The following is a 21,779-nucleotide window of genomic DNA, read 5'->3' as shown; positions in this document are numbered from 1 at the left end:
TGAAAAATGTCGAGCGGGAAATTGCAAAAATTGTTCCCAGCCGCATAACACATTATTGTGCGCGAAAAACACAAATGAAACAAAATCTCCAACACAAACAGAAAATGAAATGCTTTCAACTATTAGTAGCAATAGCACAGTTGTTCCAAACACACAATGTGTGCTATTACCTACTGCAGTTGTTTATGTCAAAGACATCAATGGCATTTCACACACTTTCAGGCTGCTGATCGATTCTGCTAGTTAAGGCACATTTTTCCGGGAAAGTTGTGTAAATTTTCTGGGATTAAAACGCAATCGAATAAACATAAGCGTAGATGGCTTGAGTTCACAGAAAGTGGTAAAGTTACAGGTTCAGTCCAAATACAAATCGCATCACTATTTTTCAAAAATGCTACTATCACAGCAGAAGCGTTCATTATTCCTAAAATAACTTGTGACCTTCCCCAATATCAAGTGGATGCATCCGTCTTAAGTAATTTCAAACACTTACAACTAGCAGACAAAAATTGCCATCAACCGGGCCCTATAGACATACTGCTGTCGCGATCAAGGTTAGCCTTGAACTTTTATTTATTGAACTTTTCCTTTCGCCCACCGCTTTCCTGATTTGAAGTGAACTGATTGAGATAAAAAATAAATAGAATCGTTAGAACACCGAAGATGATTTTTTAATGCAGTCCGTTTTGCAAAGCTTGTTCCTTGAATTTGTAAATACTTGTTAATATACTGAATTTTTTTTTCGTTTGATAGTACTGTGATTTTTTAGTCAATTTTAGTAACTCTCCATGAAGTCAAAAGATGCAAACGCCCAGAAAGATTTGGAAAATGGTAAGATTTTTACCTGAAATTTAAACTTAAGATACCGATTATTACATTTTTTGGCGCCCCCGGGTGGGGCCCTATTGCGGAAAAAAGTTTACTTAGGATGGTACAACGAGAATCATTTCCAGAAGGAGCCAATGAACAAAGAATTAGACAACTTAATCCCGTGCTTGATAAAAGTAGTCTCCTAAGAGTAGAAACGAGAATTTTTAGAAGAAAAGATAAAAAGAATTTTCGATTGCCAATAATTTTGCCATCGCAACACCGAATCGTGAACATGCTCATAGAAAGTAAGCATCAAGAACTCAGACATGCTGGAGTTCAGGCGTTGATGAATCATCTCAGAGAGAACTATTGGATTCTCCAGAACCGGAAAACGGTAAGAAAAGCTATCTCGACATGTGTAAGATGCAAACGCCCAAAAGAATCGGAAAATGGTAAGATTTTTACCTGAAATTTAAACTTAAGATACCGATTATTACATTTTTTGGCGCCCCCGGGTGGGCGTTTGCAATTATATTGAATGAAGTTAAAAAACTAATAGTATTTGATCAAGATAGTTTTTTCTTAATATAAATGATGGAGAGTTTGAAGAAATTACGCACTCCATTACGAAGTGGTTTTTCGAGAATCGCTAACCAACTGGAAGAATACTTAAAAGCTACAGATTGTAGTCAAGATGAAATAGAAGTCTTAATTAACCAGTTGAGTGAGAAATGGTGTGCACTTGATATGAAAGAAAAAGAAATTCATGAAATATTAGCTAATGATTCTGATTGTGCTCAAGAGGATTTTGATGTTGAATATAATGTGTATGAGTCGTACAAAGAAAAATTCATACGACTTAGAACGAAAGCTGAAAAAATGCTGCGCAGTACTAATAATGAAATTTCAACTGTTGTGACTGAAACGGAGTTAAATAAACGCCGATTTAAGTTACCACGAGTAGAGTTGAAAAAATTTAATGGGGATATTAAGGAGTGGCTCGGTTTTTGGAGTCAGTTCAGAAAAATTTATGAAGACGTAAATATAGCACCTGAAGATAAATTTATTTATTTGACTCAAGCTACTGTAGAAGGCTCCCGTGCCAGGGAACTCGTTGATTCGTTTCCCCCATCTGCGGAAAATTACGAACAAGCAATTGAATGCTTGACTGCTAGATTTGGTAGGGAAGACTTGCTCATTGAAGTTTATATAAGAGAATTATTGAGTCTAGTTTTGACGAATTCAATTTGTCAAAAGAAGATGCACCTGGCCAAGTTATATGATAAAATAGAATCACATATCCGAGCATTAAATTCCTTGGGTGTTACTTCCGATAAATACGCTTCGATTTTGTATCCATTAGTTGAAAGTTGTTTACCAGAAGATATCATTAGAATATGGGAAAGAAGCATGTCTTTAAAAAATGAAAATACTAAAGAATTAAATAAATTGACCTCTCTAATGAATTTTTTGAAAACAGAGGTTGAAGGGGAAGAAAGAATTTCCTTAGCGAAAGAAAGTTTCAGCTTCGATTCGAAGCGAATGGAGAAACATTCCTCACCACCTCGCCCGAGTGGAGGGGAAGAAGAGAAGATTCCAACTGCAGTCGGACGTTTTGGTTCCACAAATTCGAACACGTGTGTATTTTGTGAGAAGAAAAATCATGAATCATCTGCTTGCCGATATGTGCTGAAAATGAATTTAGATGATAGAAAGAAGATATTAATGAAAAAGGGCTGTTGTTTTTGCTGCCTTAAAGTGGGTCATAGAACTCGAACGTGTAAAGTAAGAATTAATTGTGAGCGATGTAATGGAAAACATGCAACTATAATGTGCAACGAAAATAAAAACCAAGAGCGCGATAAAGTGAAAACAGACGTGCTGAAAGAGAACGACGGTCAAAATGCTATCAATGACACAGTGCTAAATAACCGCACTTGTAGTCCCAACATTATGTTACAGACTTTGTACGTCAGATTACGAGGCAACAAGGGAGAAAAAATCGTGAGATGTCTTATTGATTCTGGCTCCCAACGGTCATATCTGAGCAAACGAATCGCTGAAGAAATGCAATATGATCGTCTTAAAGAAGAGAAAGTTATACATAATTTGTTTGGTGGTAAAGAACACATAGAAGAACATTACAGATACAGAGTATTAGTCAGTAGTATTAACAAAGAATATCACTGCAATTTTGAAGTACTTGACCAAGAAAAAATATGTTCTAAAATACCAACTTTGAAGTTAGATCCATGTGCGCAAGAATTGAATAAAGGAAATATAATTTTGACAGATCAATTGATTCCAAAAGAAACAGAATCTGAAGACATAGATTTATTAATTGGAGCTGATGTAGCAGGTAAGCTTCTCACTGGAAAAGTCATAGTTCTGCCATGTGGACTCGTAGCTGTCGGAACACATCTTGGATGGACCTTGATGGGGAAGATGCCATTTGACGATCATGATGACAATTCTACAATGGTGGTAACAAATTTATTTATGAAAGATTTTACCAGTCCAGAAATGTGGAACTTTGATGCAATAGGTATTGCTGGTCCGATCGCTAAAAAAGGCATGGAAGAAAAGGAAATCAAAAATGGTTCTGAATCTGAAAAAGATGAAAATGAAGTAAAAAAGACCACTAATGAAGATCCGGTGGAAGTTGATGACGTGCAATCAAATGAAGTGGATGCTTCAGAAGAAAGTGCAAAACCTGTTACTTCTGTCGAAGAATTGATGGATGTGAAAGCAGAAAATATAGATGTGAAAGAAGAAAGTATAGATGAGGAAGAAGATAAAGAAAATGATACACCTTCTAAAGAGAAAATAGTTGCATCTGTTGAGCACGAAAATGATGCCAGTGTTGAGCATTTAGATGAAAATTTACCCATCTCTGATCCTGAGCATTTAGATGAAAGTTTACCCATCTCTGATCCTGAGCAAGAAGGCCGAGCTAACCAGTCGCTTTCTTCTCATCAAGAAGACTCTGAAGAAGCAAAAAGGGTTGAGAATCCTGACGACCTTCGTTCCAGGAGCTACCCAGCTAAACAGTTGCTGAAAATGAAATGGTGGGAGAATTCAATTCGGTTAAAGAAGAATGAAGACGAATGGCCACAATTTGATTTGGTTTTCAATGATGAAGAATCTCGAGAAAAGCGAAGGAGTGCTGTGATAAATACCCAAGTCAATGTGGAAAGCGAAGATATGTTTCACAGATACTCAAATTATCCGAGACTCATTAGAATCTTTGGATTTATTTATAGGTTCTACTTGAATTCGAAGTCTAAAAATTCTAAACAAAAAGCAAATCTAAGTGTACAGGAGATGAAGAATGCGAAAAAAAAAAAAAAAAAAAACTTAAGTCCGGAGTTGTCACACGTCCTGTGCAACGTGTGTACAGTTTAGAAATAACAGAAAACGATGAAGGTACACTTTTGAGAGATAAAGCCACTACTCGGAAGAACCAGGAACCAGCGGTAACGCGAAGTGGACGAATAGTAAAAGAATCCAAGAGACTAGGCTCCACAGCAGATTGAGTTCTTCATAGGTGAAGAGATCAAGGTGGGAGGATGTCGCGATCAAGGTTAGCCTTGAACTTTTATTTATTGAACTTTTCCTTTCGCCCACCGCTTTCCTGATTTGAAGTGAACTGATTGAGATAAAAAATAAATAGAATCGTTAGAACACCGAAGATGATTTTTTAATGCAGTCCGTTTTGCAAAGCTTGTTCCTTGAATTTGTAAATACTTGTTAATATACTGAATTTTTTTTTCGTTTGATAGTACTGTGATTTTTTAGTCAATTTTAGTAACTCTCCATGAAGTCAAAAGATGCAAACGCCCAGAAAGAATCGGAAAATGGTAAGATTTTTACCTAAAATTTAAACTTAAGATACCGATTATTACAACTGCTGGGTGCAGATGTATTTAATGAAATAATGCTTAGCGGACAGACAAAAGTCCCAGGACAATCATTAGTCGCTCTAGAATCCATTTTCGGATGGGTGATTCTAGGAAAAACTGAAAGCAAGTCAAATTCCAAATCACAAACTGTAATTTCTAATCATGCAAGTTTCGAGTATAATGCCATTGAGTATGAGCTAGACAAGTTCTGGAAATTGGAAGAAATTTCAGAAACATCTTCATACGGAAAAGGAAGCCGCATGTGAGAACCATTTTAAACAAACATTCTCCCGTGATTCTACTGGCAGATTTGTGGTGAAACTACCGTTCCGTGAAACAATCAATGAACTCGGATCATCTCGAGACATAGCCGTGCATAATAGCAAAATTTCTTGCATCAATCTTGACAGATCTTGATATTATACTGACGGCGTCAATATTGACGTGTTTCATACTGCATAAAGCTTGCATAAAGATTAAAAAGCAATATTACAATAACAACACGTATGCAACATTGCATTCATCTTAAAATATCAATATTGATATTACCTTACAATAACAACATTGCATACATATTGACGCCGTCAAGATGTATTGATTTCATGCTGTCGCCGTCAAGGTAATTAGTACACAATAGAACAGGTGGACCTTCGTTGATACTTGCGCATGCGCACAGTTCTTTCTACCCAGCGTCCCTCGAATTGCTGGCACATCTTCCTCCTTCGACCTACGATTTCAGTCGGTTCAGAGGAGCTGCACGTGGCGTTGTCGTTGCGTTCTTTAGGCTTCGTTAAGTTGGTTGCTTAGTTATTAGTGTGGAATAGTATTGTTTTAGGAATAACTTATGAATGACTGATAACTGCATTTGTTTATTAATATAGTACTAAACAAGTCATATCGCAGACGATGTGCGATCAATGTTAGAAATGGCCGAAAATAACTTTTTTCGTCCCTAGACTTCGAAACGAAGGACATGAAGCCCAGAATTTCGTATTATCACTTCAAACTCATGAGTAAGATTAATTTTATTCAATGGTTATTTATGTTATTCTTTAAGATAAATTCATGTGTTTTGTCCATGGGATATTTTCAATGCTGACATCCATTTGGAAATGTACTTTATTGTATTTATTTACTTATTTATTATTTTACTTTCTTTATTCTTAAATGTGTTATAAAAACTTCCGCAATTATTCCTAACTAGGCATTTTATGTCTTTATAATACAATTAGAAGCATGAATTTAAAATAAGTCAAGTATTACGCAAAACGAAGAAACTTTCATTTTTTAAATTAAATTGTGAGTACTATTAATACCTTTATATGAATTTCCGATCAGATGTCGGCTTTAAGGAAATATTCTTAGGCTAGAAAACTATCTTGAAGAATAACAGAAATAATTACAGAATGAAATTTAATTCTCGAGTTTCAAGTGAAAATAATACAAAGAAATAAATAGATAAAACACCTTGCAAACGTGCTGATTTCATACTGTCATGTCAATGTATCCTGACATTTTCCTGTCATATCAATACGTATGCAATATTACAAAAGCAAGATCATCTTGCCTAGACCTTGATTTCATGCTGTCATGACAACATCTTGATATTATCCTGTCATATCAATACGTATGCAAGATTACAAAAGCAAGATCATCTTGCCTAGACCTTGATTTTATGCTGTCATGACAACATCTTGATATTATCCTGTCATATCAATACGTATGCAATATTACAAAAGCAGCCTACCTTGATATTTTCCTGATATTATGTTGCATACACCTTGTCAGCCAATATTGTGGCAGCCTGCTGACAGCATAAAGGGAGTAACATAACAACATTGAGGCAGCATTAATGCAAGATGATTTTTCTTGCATGTCAACCTTTATGCAATACTGAGGCAAGATATTTTGCTTACTGGGAGGCTACAACAAATAGAATGTAGGTTTGTTAAAAATCAATCCCTCTCAAAACATTACCACAAATTCATGCAAGATTATCAGGACTTAAAACATATGGAACTAATTCCAGACAACGAAATTGATGTTCCGGCAACTTCCAGCTTTTATATCCCTCACCACGCAGTTCCCAATAAAACCGGAGATAAATTTCGGGTTGTTTTTGATGGTTCTGCAAAATCATCCAGCGGTATATCTCTTAATGACAATTTAATGGTGGGACCACAGCTACAAAGTGATCTCACTACATTACTTCTTCGCTTTCGAACTTACAAGATAGCGATGACTGCAGACATAGAAAAAATATACAGACAAATTATCCTACAAGACGCAGACTTTCAGAGAATAGTCTGGTGCAATTCATCGTTGGAGCCAATTCAAAGATTTTTGTCTAACAAGAATAGCATACGGCACAGCTTCAGCACCGTACCTTGCTGTTAGATGTCTACAACAATTGGCAGTGGAAGAAGCAGATCAATTTCCAATGGCCTCCAAAGCAGCCATCATGGACTTCTACGTTGACGATGTAATGTCTGGAGCCAAGTCAATCTCAGAAGCTATTGAATTGCAGAAACAATTGATGCACATGCTATCAAGTGCAGGCTTCATTCTACGAAAATGGGCATCCAACAGTGAAGAGCTCATAAATTCGATTGATTCAGATTTACGTTCTTCAAAGACCGCGTTGAACATAGATAGTGATGAGACTGTCAAAACATTAGGTGTCCTGTGGCATCCAGCATCAGACACATTCCGGTTCAAAGTAAACACCACACCTCTAGAAAGTACTTTTACAAAACGAACACTTCTTTCAACCATCACCAGAACATTTGACCCTCTTGGATGGTTGTCACCCATCACAATCAAATCTAAAATCATGATGCAAAAAATGTGGAAATATCAAGTGCAATGGGATGAAAACGTTCCCCCAGACATCGCACGCGAATGGACAGAACTTGCAAAAGACATGATGTCTGTAAAAGATATCGAAATTCCAAGATTTTTGTCAACTGGTGATAGCAATGAACTCAAATTATTCGGCTTCAGTGATGCATCGGAAAAGGCGTACGCAGCAGTTATTTACTCCTGTTCTACTGAAGAGAATGAAAAAACAAATGTGCAGCTCGTAATATCTAAAACCAGAGTAGCTCCAATCAAAACCGTTTCCATTCCAAGGTTGGAACTTTGCGGTGCTCTATTACTCACAAAATTAATGGATTTTACCTGCAAAGCATTGAACATAGCACACACGCAGTTCTATACAGACTCTACTATTGTTCTTTCTTGGTTAGCATCTCATCCAAGCAAGTGGAAAACCTTTGTAGCCAACAGGGTGGCTAAAATCCAAAATCTCTCATCACCAACCCAGTGGTTCTTCGTAAGTAGTGAATCAAACCCAGCTGATCACGCCAGCCGTGGCATGTCATCATCAGCGCTACTGAGTTCATCATGGTTTACAGGACCAAGTTTTTTACATGAACCTATGCCTCTACAGGTAAGTGCACCAACACCTCCAATCCCAGAGCCTGTGCCAGAGGAACGTTTGCATACGATACAATCAACAACAGCAACCAATAATACATCAGAAGTTAATACTTTGTTAAACCGTTATTCATCCCTTTCTACCCTCAAACGTGTTGTAGCTCTTTGCTTAAGATTCATTCACAACTGTAAAAATTCACGTAATAAGATTTCTGGATTTTTAAAGACAATAGAAATTAATAATGCTATGTGTGTTTTAATTAAACTTGTACAAAATTCAGAGTTTATTAATGAGATCAATGCACTTAACAAAAATCAAACTTTATCTTGTAGAAGCAAAATTTTAGCTCTCAATCCTTATCTCGATGATTCAGGAATTTTGAGGGTGGGCGGCCGCTTGCGACATGCAAACGTCGCATACAGCCAAAAACATCCCATCTTACTTCCAAAGAAACATATTTTAACTAATCTCATTATTAAACACTATCATCTAAATCTATTGCATGCTGGTACACAACTTTTACTATCATGTATTCAAGAACAGTTCTGGATTATTGGTGCTAAGGATATCATTAGGCACTTTATAAGAAAATGTGTTAAATGTTGCAGAATTCGAGCAACTGTAACCAATCAAATGATGAGTGATTTGCCACCCACACGCATTTCTCCTGCTCCTACATTTTCTCGTTGTGGAGTAGATTATGCAGGCCCGTTCCAAATCAAAGCAGCTAAAGGACGAGGCTCTAAAACATTCAAGACATACATTGCTCTTTTTGTTTGTTTTATCACTAGAGCTATTCACTTAGAGTTAGATACTGATCTTTCAGCAGACGCGTTCATTGCAGCTCTGAAACGTTTTATTTCTCGCAGAGGGAAATGCAGTGACATATATAGTGATTGTGGTTCTAACTTTATTGGCACAAAACGTAAACTCATGGAATTTGAAAAGCTCGCTAAGAGTAAGAGTTACAATGAAAATGTTAATAATTTTTTATCTGAAAAGGGTATTAATTGGCATTTAAATGTTCCAGGAGCTCCACACATGGGTGGTCTCTGGGAGACAGGAATAAAATCTACAAAATTTCATTTAAAACGTGTTGTTAGGGATGTAAAATTAACCTATGAAGAATTTGAAACACTTTTAGCCCAAATTGAAGCTTGTCTTAATTCTAGACCATTAACAGCTTTGTCTAGTGATCCCAATGACCTGTCAGCATTAACGCCTGGTCATTTCATTATTGGTAGACCATTAGTAAGTATTCCTGAACCAAGTTATATTGACTGCAACATTTCGCATTTAACCAGGTGGCAAATTATTCTGAAAATGGTTCAACAATTCTGGAAACGATGGCATAAGGAATATTTATGTAGATTACAACAGAGGCCAAAATGGTTATTACCAAAAAAAAAATCTTCAAATAAATGATCTGTGTCTTTTGAAAGAAGACAATTTGCCTCCTACTAAATGGAAAATGTGCCGAGTGACTCAGTTACACCCTGGCAGTGACAATATGGTTAGGGTAGTCACTGTGAAAACATCAGATGGTGTATTCAAGAGAAACATCACAAAATTATGTCTCTTGCCTATTTAAACACTAATTAAAGCATACTTTTAATCCATATTGTATGCATGTATATTCGTTCTATTTATATATCTTGTCAATGTTTGTTGTCAAGTTATATGTATCATCATCTAGTATTTACTGTAAACAATTTACTCAATGTAAGTAATTCATTTGTTCTAATCGATGTTTCAAATATCCAATTGTTATTGTTTGCATATGTTGAAATAATATTTCAAGGTGGGCGGCATGTTCAGCCCTAAATTCATTCAACCCACCACCAGAGTGCGCAACTACGCAACATTGCGCACGCGCGTAACTAGCAACGTTGATGTAACCTTCAGTGTAGATGTTTTTTTCTTTCCAATAAAGATGTTCAAAACCCGTGCTGCTCTTTCCATCGTTCGTACAGAGTGTGTGTAACGAATGAATACCTTTGTGCTGAAAATTAAAACAATCAATTAACCAACGTTTTGCAGCACAAAATTGTAAATTACTGCAAACCCGTGTTTCGATGTTACAAGGAACACCTTTTTCAATGCAAAGAAGTGTGAGCTTCTGGATGAAAAGTCATCCGATGACTGAGTGACATAGGCTATAAATTATGCATATACTATGTACAGTAAACTCCCGATAATCGGCGGTCGGATTATCCGCGGCTCGGCTTATCCGCGGGTCTTTTCACAGTTTATTTTATTAATTTTTTTAACGGTCATTAAATATTTTTTTAACTTATGATTGTGTTACTGTTCGTTTTTAGCTTTAAATGCGTATATTTTTTCACATTCAATGTTAGTAGATGCAATGTAGCAATGTTTGTAGCTCTAACTTAAATGTATGTGTGAGTTTTGTTCATATTTTTTAGCTATTGTGTACAGTAGTATTGTTTTTTACCCATTGTTCGGATTATCCGCGGTTTTCGCTTGTCCGCGGTTACTGTGCCACCCTATTCAGCGGATAATCGGGAGTTTACTGTATTTATGCTGATTTTTGAACCAAAAGTTTGCCTTCGCCACCAGTTTGTTTCGTACCGTTTTAGTGTAATAAACGTAAAAACTAACACCGATATCGTCTCGCACCAGCTGTAGTTACAAAATAGTCGAGGGTTCTCTTTGAACTGTAGGCTGAGGGATGGAAACACGTGAAAGCGAAAAAGTTCACGATGTCAGCACAAGAACCGCCAAAATCTTTTTACGTATATTTGAGGCTGCAGAGGATAAGGTAGGGAATGCTATTTGGTGTTTCGACTCCTTTATGCAGGCTACAGTTATTATTCAGATAAGTTGACTGCTAATCGAAGGGTGTTCTTCCCGTTTTTTTTAAGCTCTGACTCCGTCCAGACCACTGAGCATAACGTAAGCATAAAAAAAAGTATTAGATATACCTCAAGGGAATCCTTTTTGTTCAGAAAAACATTTTCATTGTATGCTGAAATGTAGATTTTTCTAATAGCAGTGTTCGAACTTTTGTACAAATGAAAAAATACTACGCCAAATTAAAACTACGAGTTTCAACCAGTAAATCTTTAATTATTTATTCGAATACGATATAAAACATTAAAATTATTATCAACTTCATTAGTAAGAAATCATTTTCTACTCCTCTGTTTTCGGCTGAAAAAAAAAACATTTTGTTTGCGTTCGAAAAATTACACTTGAAAAACGGACTCAGTTCGACTGGTTTTGGTTTTGAATTTTAAGTGTTCGATTAAAAGAAAAACAAGTGCCGGCTCTTTAAGCGGTACAGGTTAAAGAAGCCTGCTATGGGAAATTGTTGAATATTCAAAAATAAAGACACTTATTTTTTCTACCGAATTTATTACTGCTCTAGAATGTTTGTTTCAATCGCTACGTGAGATCTTCTTCATTCTCTAATCAAATTTCATGTTTTACGAATAATTTTAAATCGTATCATGCTGCCTAATGACAAAACATTGACGCATGATCTTATTATATTTTTTTCGGCGAAAAACTTTTTTACTGTGTTTTATTACGCATTCCTCCAATGAATAGCATTCGAAAAGGAAGGCACAGTTGCTAGGTTTGTTGGAGCGTCGTACTGATGTTAATCAGAATGGCGCCAGTTCGAATCCATGCCACTAAATATCTGTTTAATGTTTCTTTTTTTTTCCGTCAGATGCTCACATGGGCAGGACTGTATTTGCCACAACCTGTTTTTTCACATGCAAAATTACTGATTTTTCACGTGTCACTCAGCCACATTTTTAATGATATTTATATTTGAATTGAAAATACGTACAACCGAAAGAGGAGCGATGATCAAATTATCACAACGTTGTATTTAACGAGGTTTTGTTACTGATGTCTTCAAATTACATGCATTCTCTTGTGCGCTTACTTTTTTCCGTTTACTTTTTTCGGTTTTTCTTCATAATATTCTTTCTTTGAAATTTTTAAAGAGCGAAATGCCTTATGAAACGATTCGAAGTACAGTGCGGAGTTCCGCACGGGTCGACTAGTTAACTCTTTCTTTATAGTCGTTTAGTGACTAATTAACAAAACTTAAAAGTTTTTTTTTTTTCGAACTAATTGAAATGGTTCTGGTTTTCGGATGGATAGTTCCGGATTTCGTTTTAAAAACTTAGCCAATTTTTCCCGGCCATCTTATTTGGAATTCAGGCGGAAGGATTTTTAATGCTAAATTTAACAGCACACTCGTAGGCAAGGCGACGAACATCTTTTGGAAAATAGCGATAATAGATTAATGCCATTTGCAGCAAGTATTTTTTTATAGGGTCCTCTTGTTGGAAAGAAAAAACTTGCTCCGGTGGATGGATCACCCGTGGATGGATCACCACCTTTTATTTTCTTCAAAAATCTTGTCAAAATCATCCGTTTGATACCGAATTATTTTGCGGCGGCATTCACACTTTTTCCCTCATCATTGACAGCCTTTGCAGAATTATTCAAGTCGTCGGTTGTGTAAGAACATCGTGTAGTTTTCCGTTTATAAGTCCACTTCCTGACAAAAGCAAAAAATGTATTACTACTTTTGTTTTTAGTTGCGGCTAGATCGCGGCTTTTAGCCGAAACCAAGGTCTTAAAATAAAAGATTACGAAAAACGGTACGAATTATACCCAAAATCTCCATACATATCAAAAGTACAGTAAATTTATGAAGGAATAAAACTTGCCTGACAGAAAACATTTGGTCTAATGCAGACGAAAACTTCAGGCAAAGGAGTTTTTTTACTTTTTTGTCACAAAATAAATAATATGCACGTATACGTCACTCATTTCTCGAGCTGCAATTGAAGGTCACGCGATGAGTTCCCCTCCCATAACCCTTTCTTTCCGCCATTTGATGCCTACACGTGGGGTGAATAGTTTTTCGAGATATATCGATTGCTCAAAATGCCCCTATGCTCAACTAGTCCCGTCCTACCCTACTGCCGTGCTAGAATCTGCACTTGATCTCAAACAGAGATACTGTGTTTTCAAGTTTGGCTCATTCATATATTTGATTCTGATGGGGGGGGGGGGGGGGGGGGGTTCTTCTTTTTTTTCAGATTAAAAAAAAAAGTTTCTGATCAAATGACCCTAAAACATTTTATCTATCAAGTAAAATACGAAACAGAGGACAACTTGGTTACAATAACTCAATTTTGTTCAAAAAATAACAGATTTTTTTTTTTTTTCTTTTTTAACACAAAGCACTTTTCGTAATGAACTAACAAACGAACAAAACAACTTTTCTGGATCAGAAATGACAATTTATGTATTCTTGTAGTTTTCAATTATTCCAAGAAAATGACACCCCAAACGAAAAAAAGTGCGGCTCAAGTCATTTCAAATCAAAAGTTTCCCAGAAAAAACATGCATGTTTCAACACTCAAATTTATTATTGAAAGATAGATAATGATAAGAAATTCTCGACATGACTCGAACAAAAACTCTAAAGCATGAAATTTATTCACTGCTTTAGAGTTTTTGTTCTCATCTATGCCAATAATCGATAACGGCGCTAAGTAAAGAGACATATTAGGATCTTTATTACAAGTAACTTGTATGGGTTGAACCATTCTTTTTTTATATATCTCAGCAACTAGACTACTTAGAGATTTCGGAATTTCACTAAATGATTTGTTGATTTTAAGGTACAACTTAACACTAAAAATTAAATTAATTCTTAATGCTGTTAAAATTTATATTTAGAACCCAACAAAAATTTTGTTCGAAAACGAAAACCTTTAAAATAACAGATTTAAAAAAAAAAAAAAAAATACTTGCTGCAAGTTTTATCCCTCAGTAAACTGTTTTCAAAACATTTGATTACTCCAATTATAAAGTAACTTGCCAAGTTTTAAATCCAACATCAAAGAAAGTAAAAATTATTTTCTAAATAAACTGAAGAACATGAGAAAATTCAACACCCCTATGAGGAAATGCTATGGAACTTAGTACCCGTTTAGATCTGAACTCTTTTATCGGTAACACCGTCTACCTGGAACTTCATTTTCGACCGAACTTTTTCACTTTTATGTTTTGTAGGGATAGTATTTTCCCGAATGCAAATTTATAAATGCAATTCATTAATTTATATAATGTCAACTTTTAGCTTACCTTAAGCAGGATGAATGTATATCCTCCCTCAAAACTCCATGGAAATCCTGCCGACAAGAAGCTCTGCAGTCTTTTGAAGAGTTGGAGAAGCTTTTTGAAGATGAGGATGAGGAACTAACTCCGAGTATGAAGCAGTGCTTGTAAGTATTTCGTAGCTGCAAACCTTGAAATATGGAAATGAGGTTGTTTCTTTCAGACTATTTTTAGTGACTGAAGTTGATAGAAAAAGCAATATATATATATATATATATATATATATATATATATATATATATTAATTTGAATTTTTGGCATCTTGAATTCAAATTATGTTTTCGCAATCACGAGCATGTGCGTGTATGAATGCTCGCGTGTGTTTGTATAGGCGCATGTGTGTGGGTGCGTGTGTGTATGTTTGCATGTGTGTGCGTGTTGTGTATGTAGTACTGTGTGTGTACGCGCGTGTGTGTGTAGGTGTTCGTGTGTGTGTGTATGTAGGCATAAGTGTTTGTGTCTGTTTGCAGGCATAAGTGTGCATATGTGTATTTGTGTGTGTGTTTGTGTCTGTGCGCAGGCATGAGTGTGAGTGTGTGTGTGTGTGTGTGTGTGTGTGTGTGTGTGTGTGTGTGTGTGTGTGTGTGTGTGTGTGTGTGTGTGTGTAGGATATGGACGCAACCTGGAGACGGTTTTCGCAAGAGGAGCAGCATCGTGAGGCCGGTCTACACGACGGTGGTGCTGGCAGAGGATGCTGGTGGGAAAATAAAATGATAGAAATTCAAAACAGTCAAATGAGAACAATAAGCAATCGTAATTGCTCAAAAAACACATGGGGCTGGAAAAATGCTAAAATTTCCCCAACAGTTATTTTTTATTAATTTTTTTTTAAATGGCTGATTTTGGGAATAAGGCGTGGTCTTTATAATGTCACAAGTGATGTACTTTGGCATGCTGAATGTTTACGCTTTGCTATCAGCCGCGTTCCAATACATGCTAATTAAGTAGCTAATAAAATATTGCGCTCCGCTCTTGCTGTCAACCGCGTTGCCAGTACATGGGAACAAAGAAGCGAATTAAATATTGTGCTCTGCTCTAATGGCATCAGTGAATGGCATTTCATCACTTGTGATGTCATGCGCAGAAGCGTAAAAAATGAAATTGAATCTGCGCACCGATTAAAATAGTTTTTAAAATATATTAAACTTTGAAATTATTTTAAAAAGTGGTCAATTCTTATGTTTTTAAGCATGATCTTTCAGAAAAAATACTCTTTTAAAATTTCGGAAACAACCCAATTATGAGTAAAATTGGGAAGCAAAAGCATGAATAAATGTAACGAAAAATTTTTAATGTAAAAGGGATCTTTTAACTATTAGTAAGTATTTCTTAAATTTCATTCTGTAAAGATACCGAAATGAGGTATTCCGAAATCCGATATGGCCTGAAAACCATTTTATATTCTAACTAGTGATAGTACTACAATCGAAAAACACTTTTTTTTTCCCCTAATCAATTTCTAATAGCGCGAAAAAACTTGCGTATTGGCATCCTAATAACGGGAAAAATAATTTAAAACTTTATAAATTATTTTTGAAATTTTGGCAAGAGCCCTCAGGTTGAGAAAAAATAGAAAAAATCGCTGTGCGGGTACTACTAGTGATTTATAAAAATCCCGAACGAACTTAAACAGATAGCAATTTTTTTTCCCCTCCTTTCGCTGTAAAAAAAAAAAAAAAAAAAAAAAAAACTTTTTTTTTCCTAATTGATCGCTTTCGTATTCGAAAAATAATTATAAAAAAAAAATTTTAGTCAGTATTGTTTTCGTCAATTTTGCAATCAACTGTAATAAAATAGAAGTTAACTTGTTGTTCTATCACCAGATAACAGTACGAGTTTTTGACGCGGAATCGTACTGAAACTAACGTAACGTGATATTAACCTCACACAAGCGAGCTCCATTTCCAGGCTGCCAGCCACTTCTCGTCGGCTATTAATTAACTATCCATTTCCTTTTTCTTTCTGCATCTGCTGGGAATCTGAAGAGCTGAAATCCTTTTTTGTGGAACTTTTTGCACAATTAACAGCCGAACCATGTGATTCAATTAACATATGATTCAACCCATGTGATTCAATTTAACATATGAGGCAGTGAAAAGCAAAGAGATGTAAGTGGACATTTTCAAGTTTTGAGTAAAGCGCGTTTAAAGATAACGTCCTAGGTAGACCTTTCGTTGAATTTTTTTTCTAAATCAAGCTGTATAACAAAACTTACTAGGGCTACTAGTGCTATCTCTTGTCCCCAGACAGAAGAGAGATTCCCCTACTATTTGTACTCGTTATCTCCAAGTTTTTAATTTTGCTACTTAGATCCTTTTGCTTCTCACTGCCTCATATGCTAAAGAATGTAAAGCAACAATGCTATCGCTGCGCAGGGTTGCCAACTCCTAAAAATGTTTCCCCCTAAACTCAACTCATAAAACCCCTAAAAACCCCTAAATGACGTCAGAAAGTCACGTGACCATTGCTATTTTTCGTTGCTGAGTGGAATAAAATCATTTTTATGTCATTTCTGATCAAAACCAATGGTTACAAAGGTTCAAAAAGTATATGTAAGTAAAAAAATGCATGAAACTACAAAAAATAGCATTTTCATAGGTAAAAGAAGAACATTTTTACCTAATAAAACCCTAAAACTTAAACCCCTAAATTTACCCCTGAAAATTTTATCCCCCTAAAAAAATCCCATTCTAAAATTTCCCCCCTAAATTTAGGGGAAAACCCCTAAGTTGGCAACCCTGTCGCTGTGAAGCACTGGATCAAGATTGCTCCAAAATGGCGGATGCGTCAGCTGCTCTCCTATAGAGGCCTTACATCTAACCAAGCCCCCTGCCTAATTTCAGCGCAAATCAAATAAGCAAACTTGTACAGTAAAGCTAAAATAGAATAGAGGACAAAAATGAAAAAAGAAAGAAAGAAAGAAACATTTGCAGATACTGAGTTTTACCTTCCTGCGGCATCATAATGCATTTGATGTAGCAATAACTTAAAAATTCTTTCAATCTCTTCTTTAGTTACTAACAGTTGGATTTTTTTTTTCTTTCAGTCTTGAAGTTTATAAAGCATCTTGTTTTAACACACTGATCGAAACAAAATGTGGGAATGTGCCTGGAAAGATTTTTAAAGATTTAGTTCAGAAATCTAAATATCTTGGCATTGTATGCGAGCCCGAAGAAGCTGATGATGTGCTAGAGATATTACGATCGCGTAAAGCCAGTCATATAACGTTTGACTTAAAACACTTTACGTAATTTTTATTGGTATGTTTATCTCCAATAAAAACAAAATAAAATTTATTGCCTTGGTTGTTGTTGAAACTTTATTGTTGAAACGTATTGTTACAAATTCTGTAAATAGTAATTATTTTTATGATTAATTTGTTGTAATCTGGCTAAATTTGGCGTTGATTACATTATTCTACATATAAAAATTATTGTAGTAACTTAACCTGTAAAGAGTTTCTTGTAATGAATACACAACCCCCTAACATTCCAATGATGTATATGGTCCCCGGATTTGTGAGAGGGATGAAAAGAAAATATGAGAAATTGGTATAGCTTGACCGCGAAGAGAAGGCGGATGACCTTGAAGCGAAACCTCATTTTGTATCATTTGTAATAGGTAGAATCAATCAGAAAGCACCTAAAAGTAAGAGTTGTTCTCACTGATCCTATCTATCACAAAATAATAACAATCAACCAATTACAAACGATACAAATGATGTGTTTGCTTCAAGGTCAGCCGCCTTCTCTTCGCGGTCAAGCTTTAGAACGTTGTAGGATTTTCTGGAAATTTCTTTGCTGGTATAAAACACCGGGCGTCTTGTTAATGAGAGGAGTCAGTCAGTTTGCTTTCTGTTTTCTAGTTTTTCACTGCTGTCTGTGAATGTATTAGCGCTTGCGCTGTGATTTTCGAATTTTTTCTTTTCACGTATTTTGGATTTAAATGCGTGGTGTACTAGTAATGCACAGTGTTTAACGATATTCGATTAATTGCTGGATTTTTGCAATTGTTACCTGCTCTATTGCTAATATTTGTAAATAAATTCATTGTCTGTTTATCAAGATTGGAATCGTCATTTCGAAGAAAGTTTGAAGTTGCACCGGATCCTTAACAGTTTGGCGCCCAGCGTGGGGCTTCAGGACTGACTTTCTTGAAATAATCTGTGTGGCCTTGGACATTTTTTTCATAAAGATTTTTTGTATTTTAACCTGTTTATGGTGATAACTCGCGCAATGGAGGAACATATGAAGAAATTGTTGGAAAAAATGAACTCGTGAAACGTGAAATGAAAACTAATTTAACTGATAGCCTTAATGCTGTGAAAAGTGACATGACTGAAAGTTTTACGGCAAATCAAGACCAATTGAACAGTGATTTGGCTGCAAATCAAGAGCAATTGAAAAATTAATTCAGGGGTAGAAGTGACCAACTTGTCACATATAGGGCATTTTCCACAAAAAATATAGGACACATTATATGAATAATTTTGCTATGAAAAAAGAAATACATATCATATATTATTGAGTTATTCTTATCAATGATTTCGTTTAAAAAAAATTCAAACAAAATTATAACTTACATCTGAAATGAATTTCCTGTAGTTGAAAGAAATATTTTTGAAAAAGCTGTACTTTACAGACTAAATAACTAAACAAAATTTGAACAAAGATAAATTTTTATTTTTTCTTTCCCACTTATGACTCAAGTACTAATTCCACTGCTCTTTGATTTTATTAATAAACTGAACCCTTTACCACTTGTATTAAGAACAAACAGAGCTTGAGAAGGATCCTTCTGACGTTTTTCAGAGTTTTCTTTATGCTTAAATGTTTTAGCATGCAGCCTCAATTGCGAAAATCCACTATTGCTTATGGGCACTGAACAGTTGCAAAAATGGCAAAAAGCGGTAAAATCATCTTTTCCTTTAGTGCACCATGAACCAAAATTTGTACAAATAATGTCCTGCTGATTCAATCACTCCACACGAAATTTTGTTGAGCGATGCAATTTTACCATTATAATTCCACTTATTACCACAAACTACGTTTTAACATCATAAGGAACTAACATTCCACGATCCCAAAATTCCACAAAAAAAAAAGATTGCAAAAAGAAAATTAGAACATTCCGATCAGAAAATGCACTGAACACAAACTATACCAACGAAAACCATGATGGAAAACAAAACAAATGGCTGTTGCCCTCCCCCCTCCCACCAAACGCAAAATTCTAAAACCAACTTCAGATTTAGTTCTCGAAACTCCACCCACTATAGAGTGACGTCACATTGCTGTAGCCAATGAGTGAAGATGCCTGTCGTAGGATTTAGTCAGTTTTTTTAATTTGAAATTCGTTTGGGCACATATTTTCAACGAAAAATCCGATGTCAGAAAGTTTATTTACTGTTCCTTTTAAAAGATATATTGGGTAAAAACGGGAATATAGGAAATATAGGACATTTTTGAAAAATATAGGAAATATAGGACGATTTTGATGCTTTTTTTTTGAAAATATAGGATATATAGGACCACTTCGACCCTGTTAATTGGCTTCTAATCAAGAGCAGCTTACTGCAAACTAGGAAGAAATTAAAAGCAACCTTGCCTCAGTCAAGAACATAATGGAAAACAAATTGAATGTGATAGAAAATAGGGGTAAACGCAATCAAAGAAAAAATTGAAGAAAAATTGAATACCGTTGAAGGCCGATTCAACGCTGTAGAAAATAGGTTGGAAGAAGTGATGTCTGGAAGCGGTGCTGCTGACGTTGTGCATTCGGCTACACGACCTTCAATTAAGCTCGCCACATTTGACGGTAAATCCCCATGGGTATTGTGTGTAAGTGCACAATACCCAGTTCCTAATAGTTTCCAAAGAACAAATGAATGGGACTCGGTTACAAAGGCCTGCCATCTTGCAGCATCCCTGAGAGGTGACGCTGCGGACATTCTACAGACTCTTCCGAACGGCCAGCGCCTGGGTTTCAGCGCTCTCAGATCTGCGTTGGAGCTTAGCTTCGGTGAGAAGTGCCAGAAAGATTTCAGTCGACTTCTGTTGAAATTCTGTTTCCAGAAAACAGGAGAATCCCTGCAAGAGTTAGCGGCGGACGTTGAGCGACTCTCTCATCTGGCGTTTTGCGAGTGTCCTGCAGATGTTCGAGACAACCTGGCTCTTAATTACTTTATCGACGTAGTTCGGGATCCTGAAATATAGAAGGCCTTCCGGATGGCGGATGTAAACGACCTGAAATCTGCTTTGGTGTATGCGATGAAATACGAGGCCGCCCAAACCCGTGTGGATCACCATCCAATCCTGACACTGGAAGCTGATGAGTCCGATTCCAAGTCGTCCCACCTCGCTGAACTTTAGAGACAACTCGGTGACTTGGCAAAAGACATCTAAACAGCATAACAGCCAAAAAGAAATAAGAGCATAAGTGCTGGAAATACGGTAGTGAAGGACACCTGAGAAGGAGTTGTCGGGCTCGCCAAGCTAAGCAAGGGAAGGAATTCACCACCACGAGAGCTCTGCAGATTTCCTCTACTAGTAGTGGCAGTAATGGACTTTTCATTTGCGGGTATGTAAATGGATCGCCCTGCAAGCTGATTGTCGACACAGGAGCCAATGTGACCATCATTAGGACAGATATGACTCGCGAATTTGGATTGAAACTTTTGTGGACATCGCCACGCGTAAGTCTCCAGACTGTGACAGGTGACAAAATCGAGATTGAAGGTAAAATGCACTTGCGAATAGTGTTCGGGAATGCCACTTACCATCATACGACATCACGGACCCCTTTATTCTCGGATTGGACTTTTTAAAGAAATACGACTTCAAACTTGACTTGAAGACTAATGAGCTGCATTCGATAAGAGAAGACATAGCCGTTTTCCACGCAGAAAATGACGTAAAGTCCGCTCATCAAATAATACACAAAAGGACTTCACCGTCCCCTCTATAGCAGAATCATTAATACCTGGCTCCATTGAGGAAAATAATAGTTTTCGATTTGGCCTCATCGAATACCCTAACCTAAGCAATAACCCAAAAGGAGTGCTGGTAGCATCTACACTTGTGGTCCTTTCTAAGGGTGTAATTCCTGTGAGAGTCGCCAACGTGAGTGAAAGGCCAAGGAACATTTGGAAAGGTGATGTGTTGGCAACTGGTACTCCAGTAAACTGCATCATTAGAAGAATCAATTCCCCTGAGACTGTGCCTTCTGACTCCTTGACATCGAAGTTAATTGGGAGTGCGCCATTATCGAAAGATCAAAGAACTGCTGCGAAACAATTGGTGGACGACTTCAAGCATCTGTGTTCATGTACATCGGAGGACGTTGGCTGTACGAATTTAATGCAGCATAAGATCTACACTGGAGAACATCCCCCTATTAAGCAGCATCCAAGACGACTACCGTTCCCCAAGAAGGAAGAGATTGAGACTCTC

At 36.3% G+C, this 21,779-nt stretch overlaps 1 protein-coding gene across 1 annotated transcript in view; it reads left to right on the top strand.

Annotated features, from left to right (window-relative positions):
- LOC129224219 (uncharacterized) overlaps positions 1-17,627 on the top strand; it is a 70,547-nt gene extending 52,920 nt beyond the window's left edge. Inside the window, exons 3-4 of the mRNA XM_054858642.1 lie at positions 14,291-14,435; positions 17,375-17,627. Coding sequence (XP_054714617.1) covers positions 14,291-14,435; positions 17,375-17,579 — 350 coding nt within the window. The 3' untranslated portion in view covers positions 17,580-17,627. The remainder of the gene's footprint in view (positions 1-14,290; positions 14,436-17,374) is intronic.
- Positions 17,628-21,779: the final 4,152 nt, after the last annotated feature.

Source organism: Uloborus diversus, chromosome 6 (assembly GCF_026930045.1).
Source record: "Uloborus diversus isolate 005 chromosome 6, Udiv.v.3.1, whole genome shotgun sequence".
Classification (NCBI taxonomy): domain Eukaryota; kingdom Metazoa; phylum Arthropoda; class Arachnida; order Araneae; family Uloboridae; genus Uloborus; species Uloborus diversus.
This window is presented reverse-complemented; position numbering and strand designations above follow the sequence as displayed.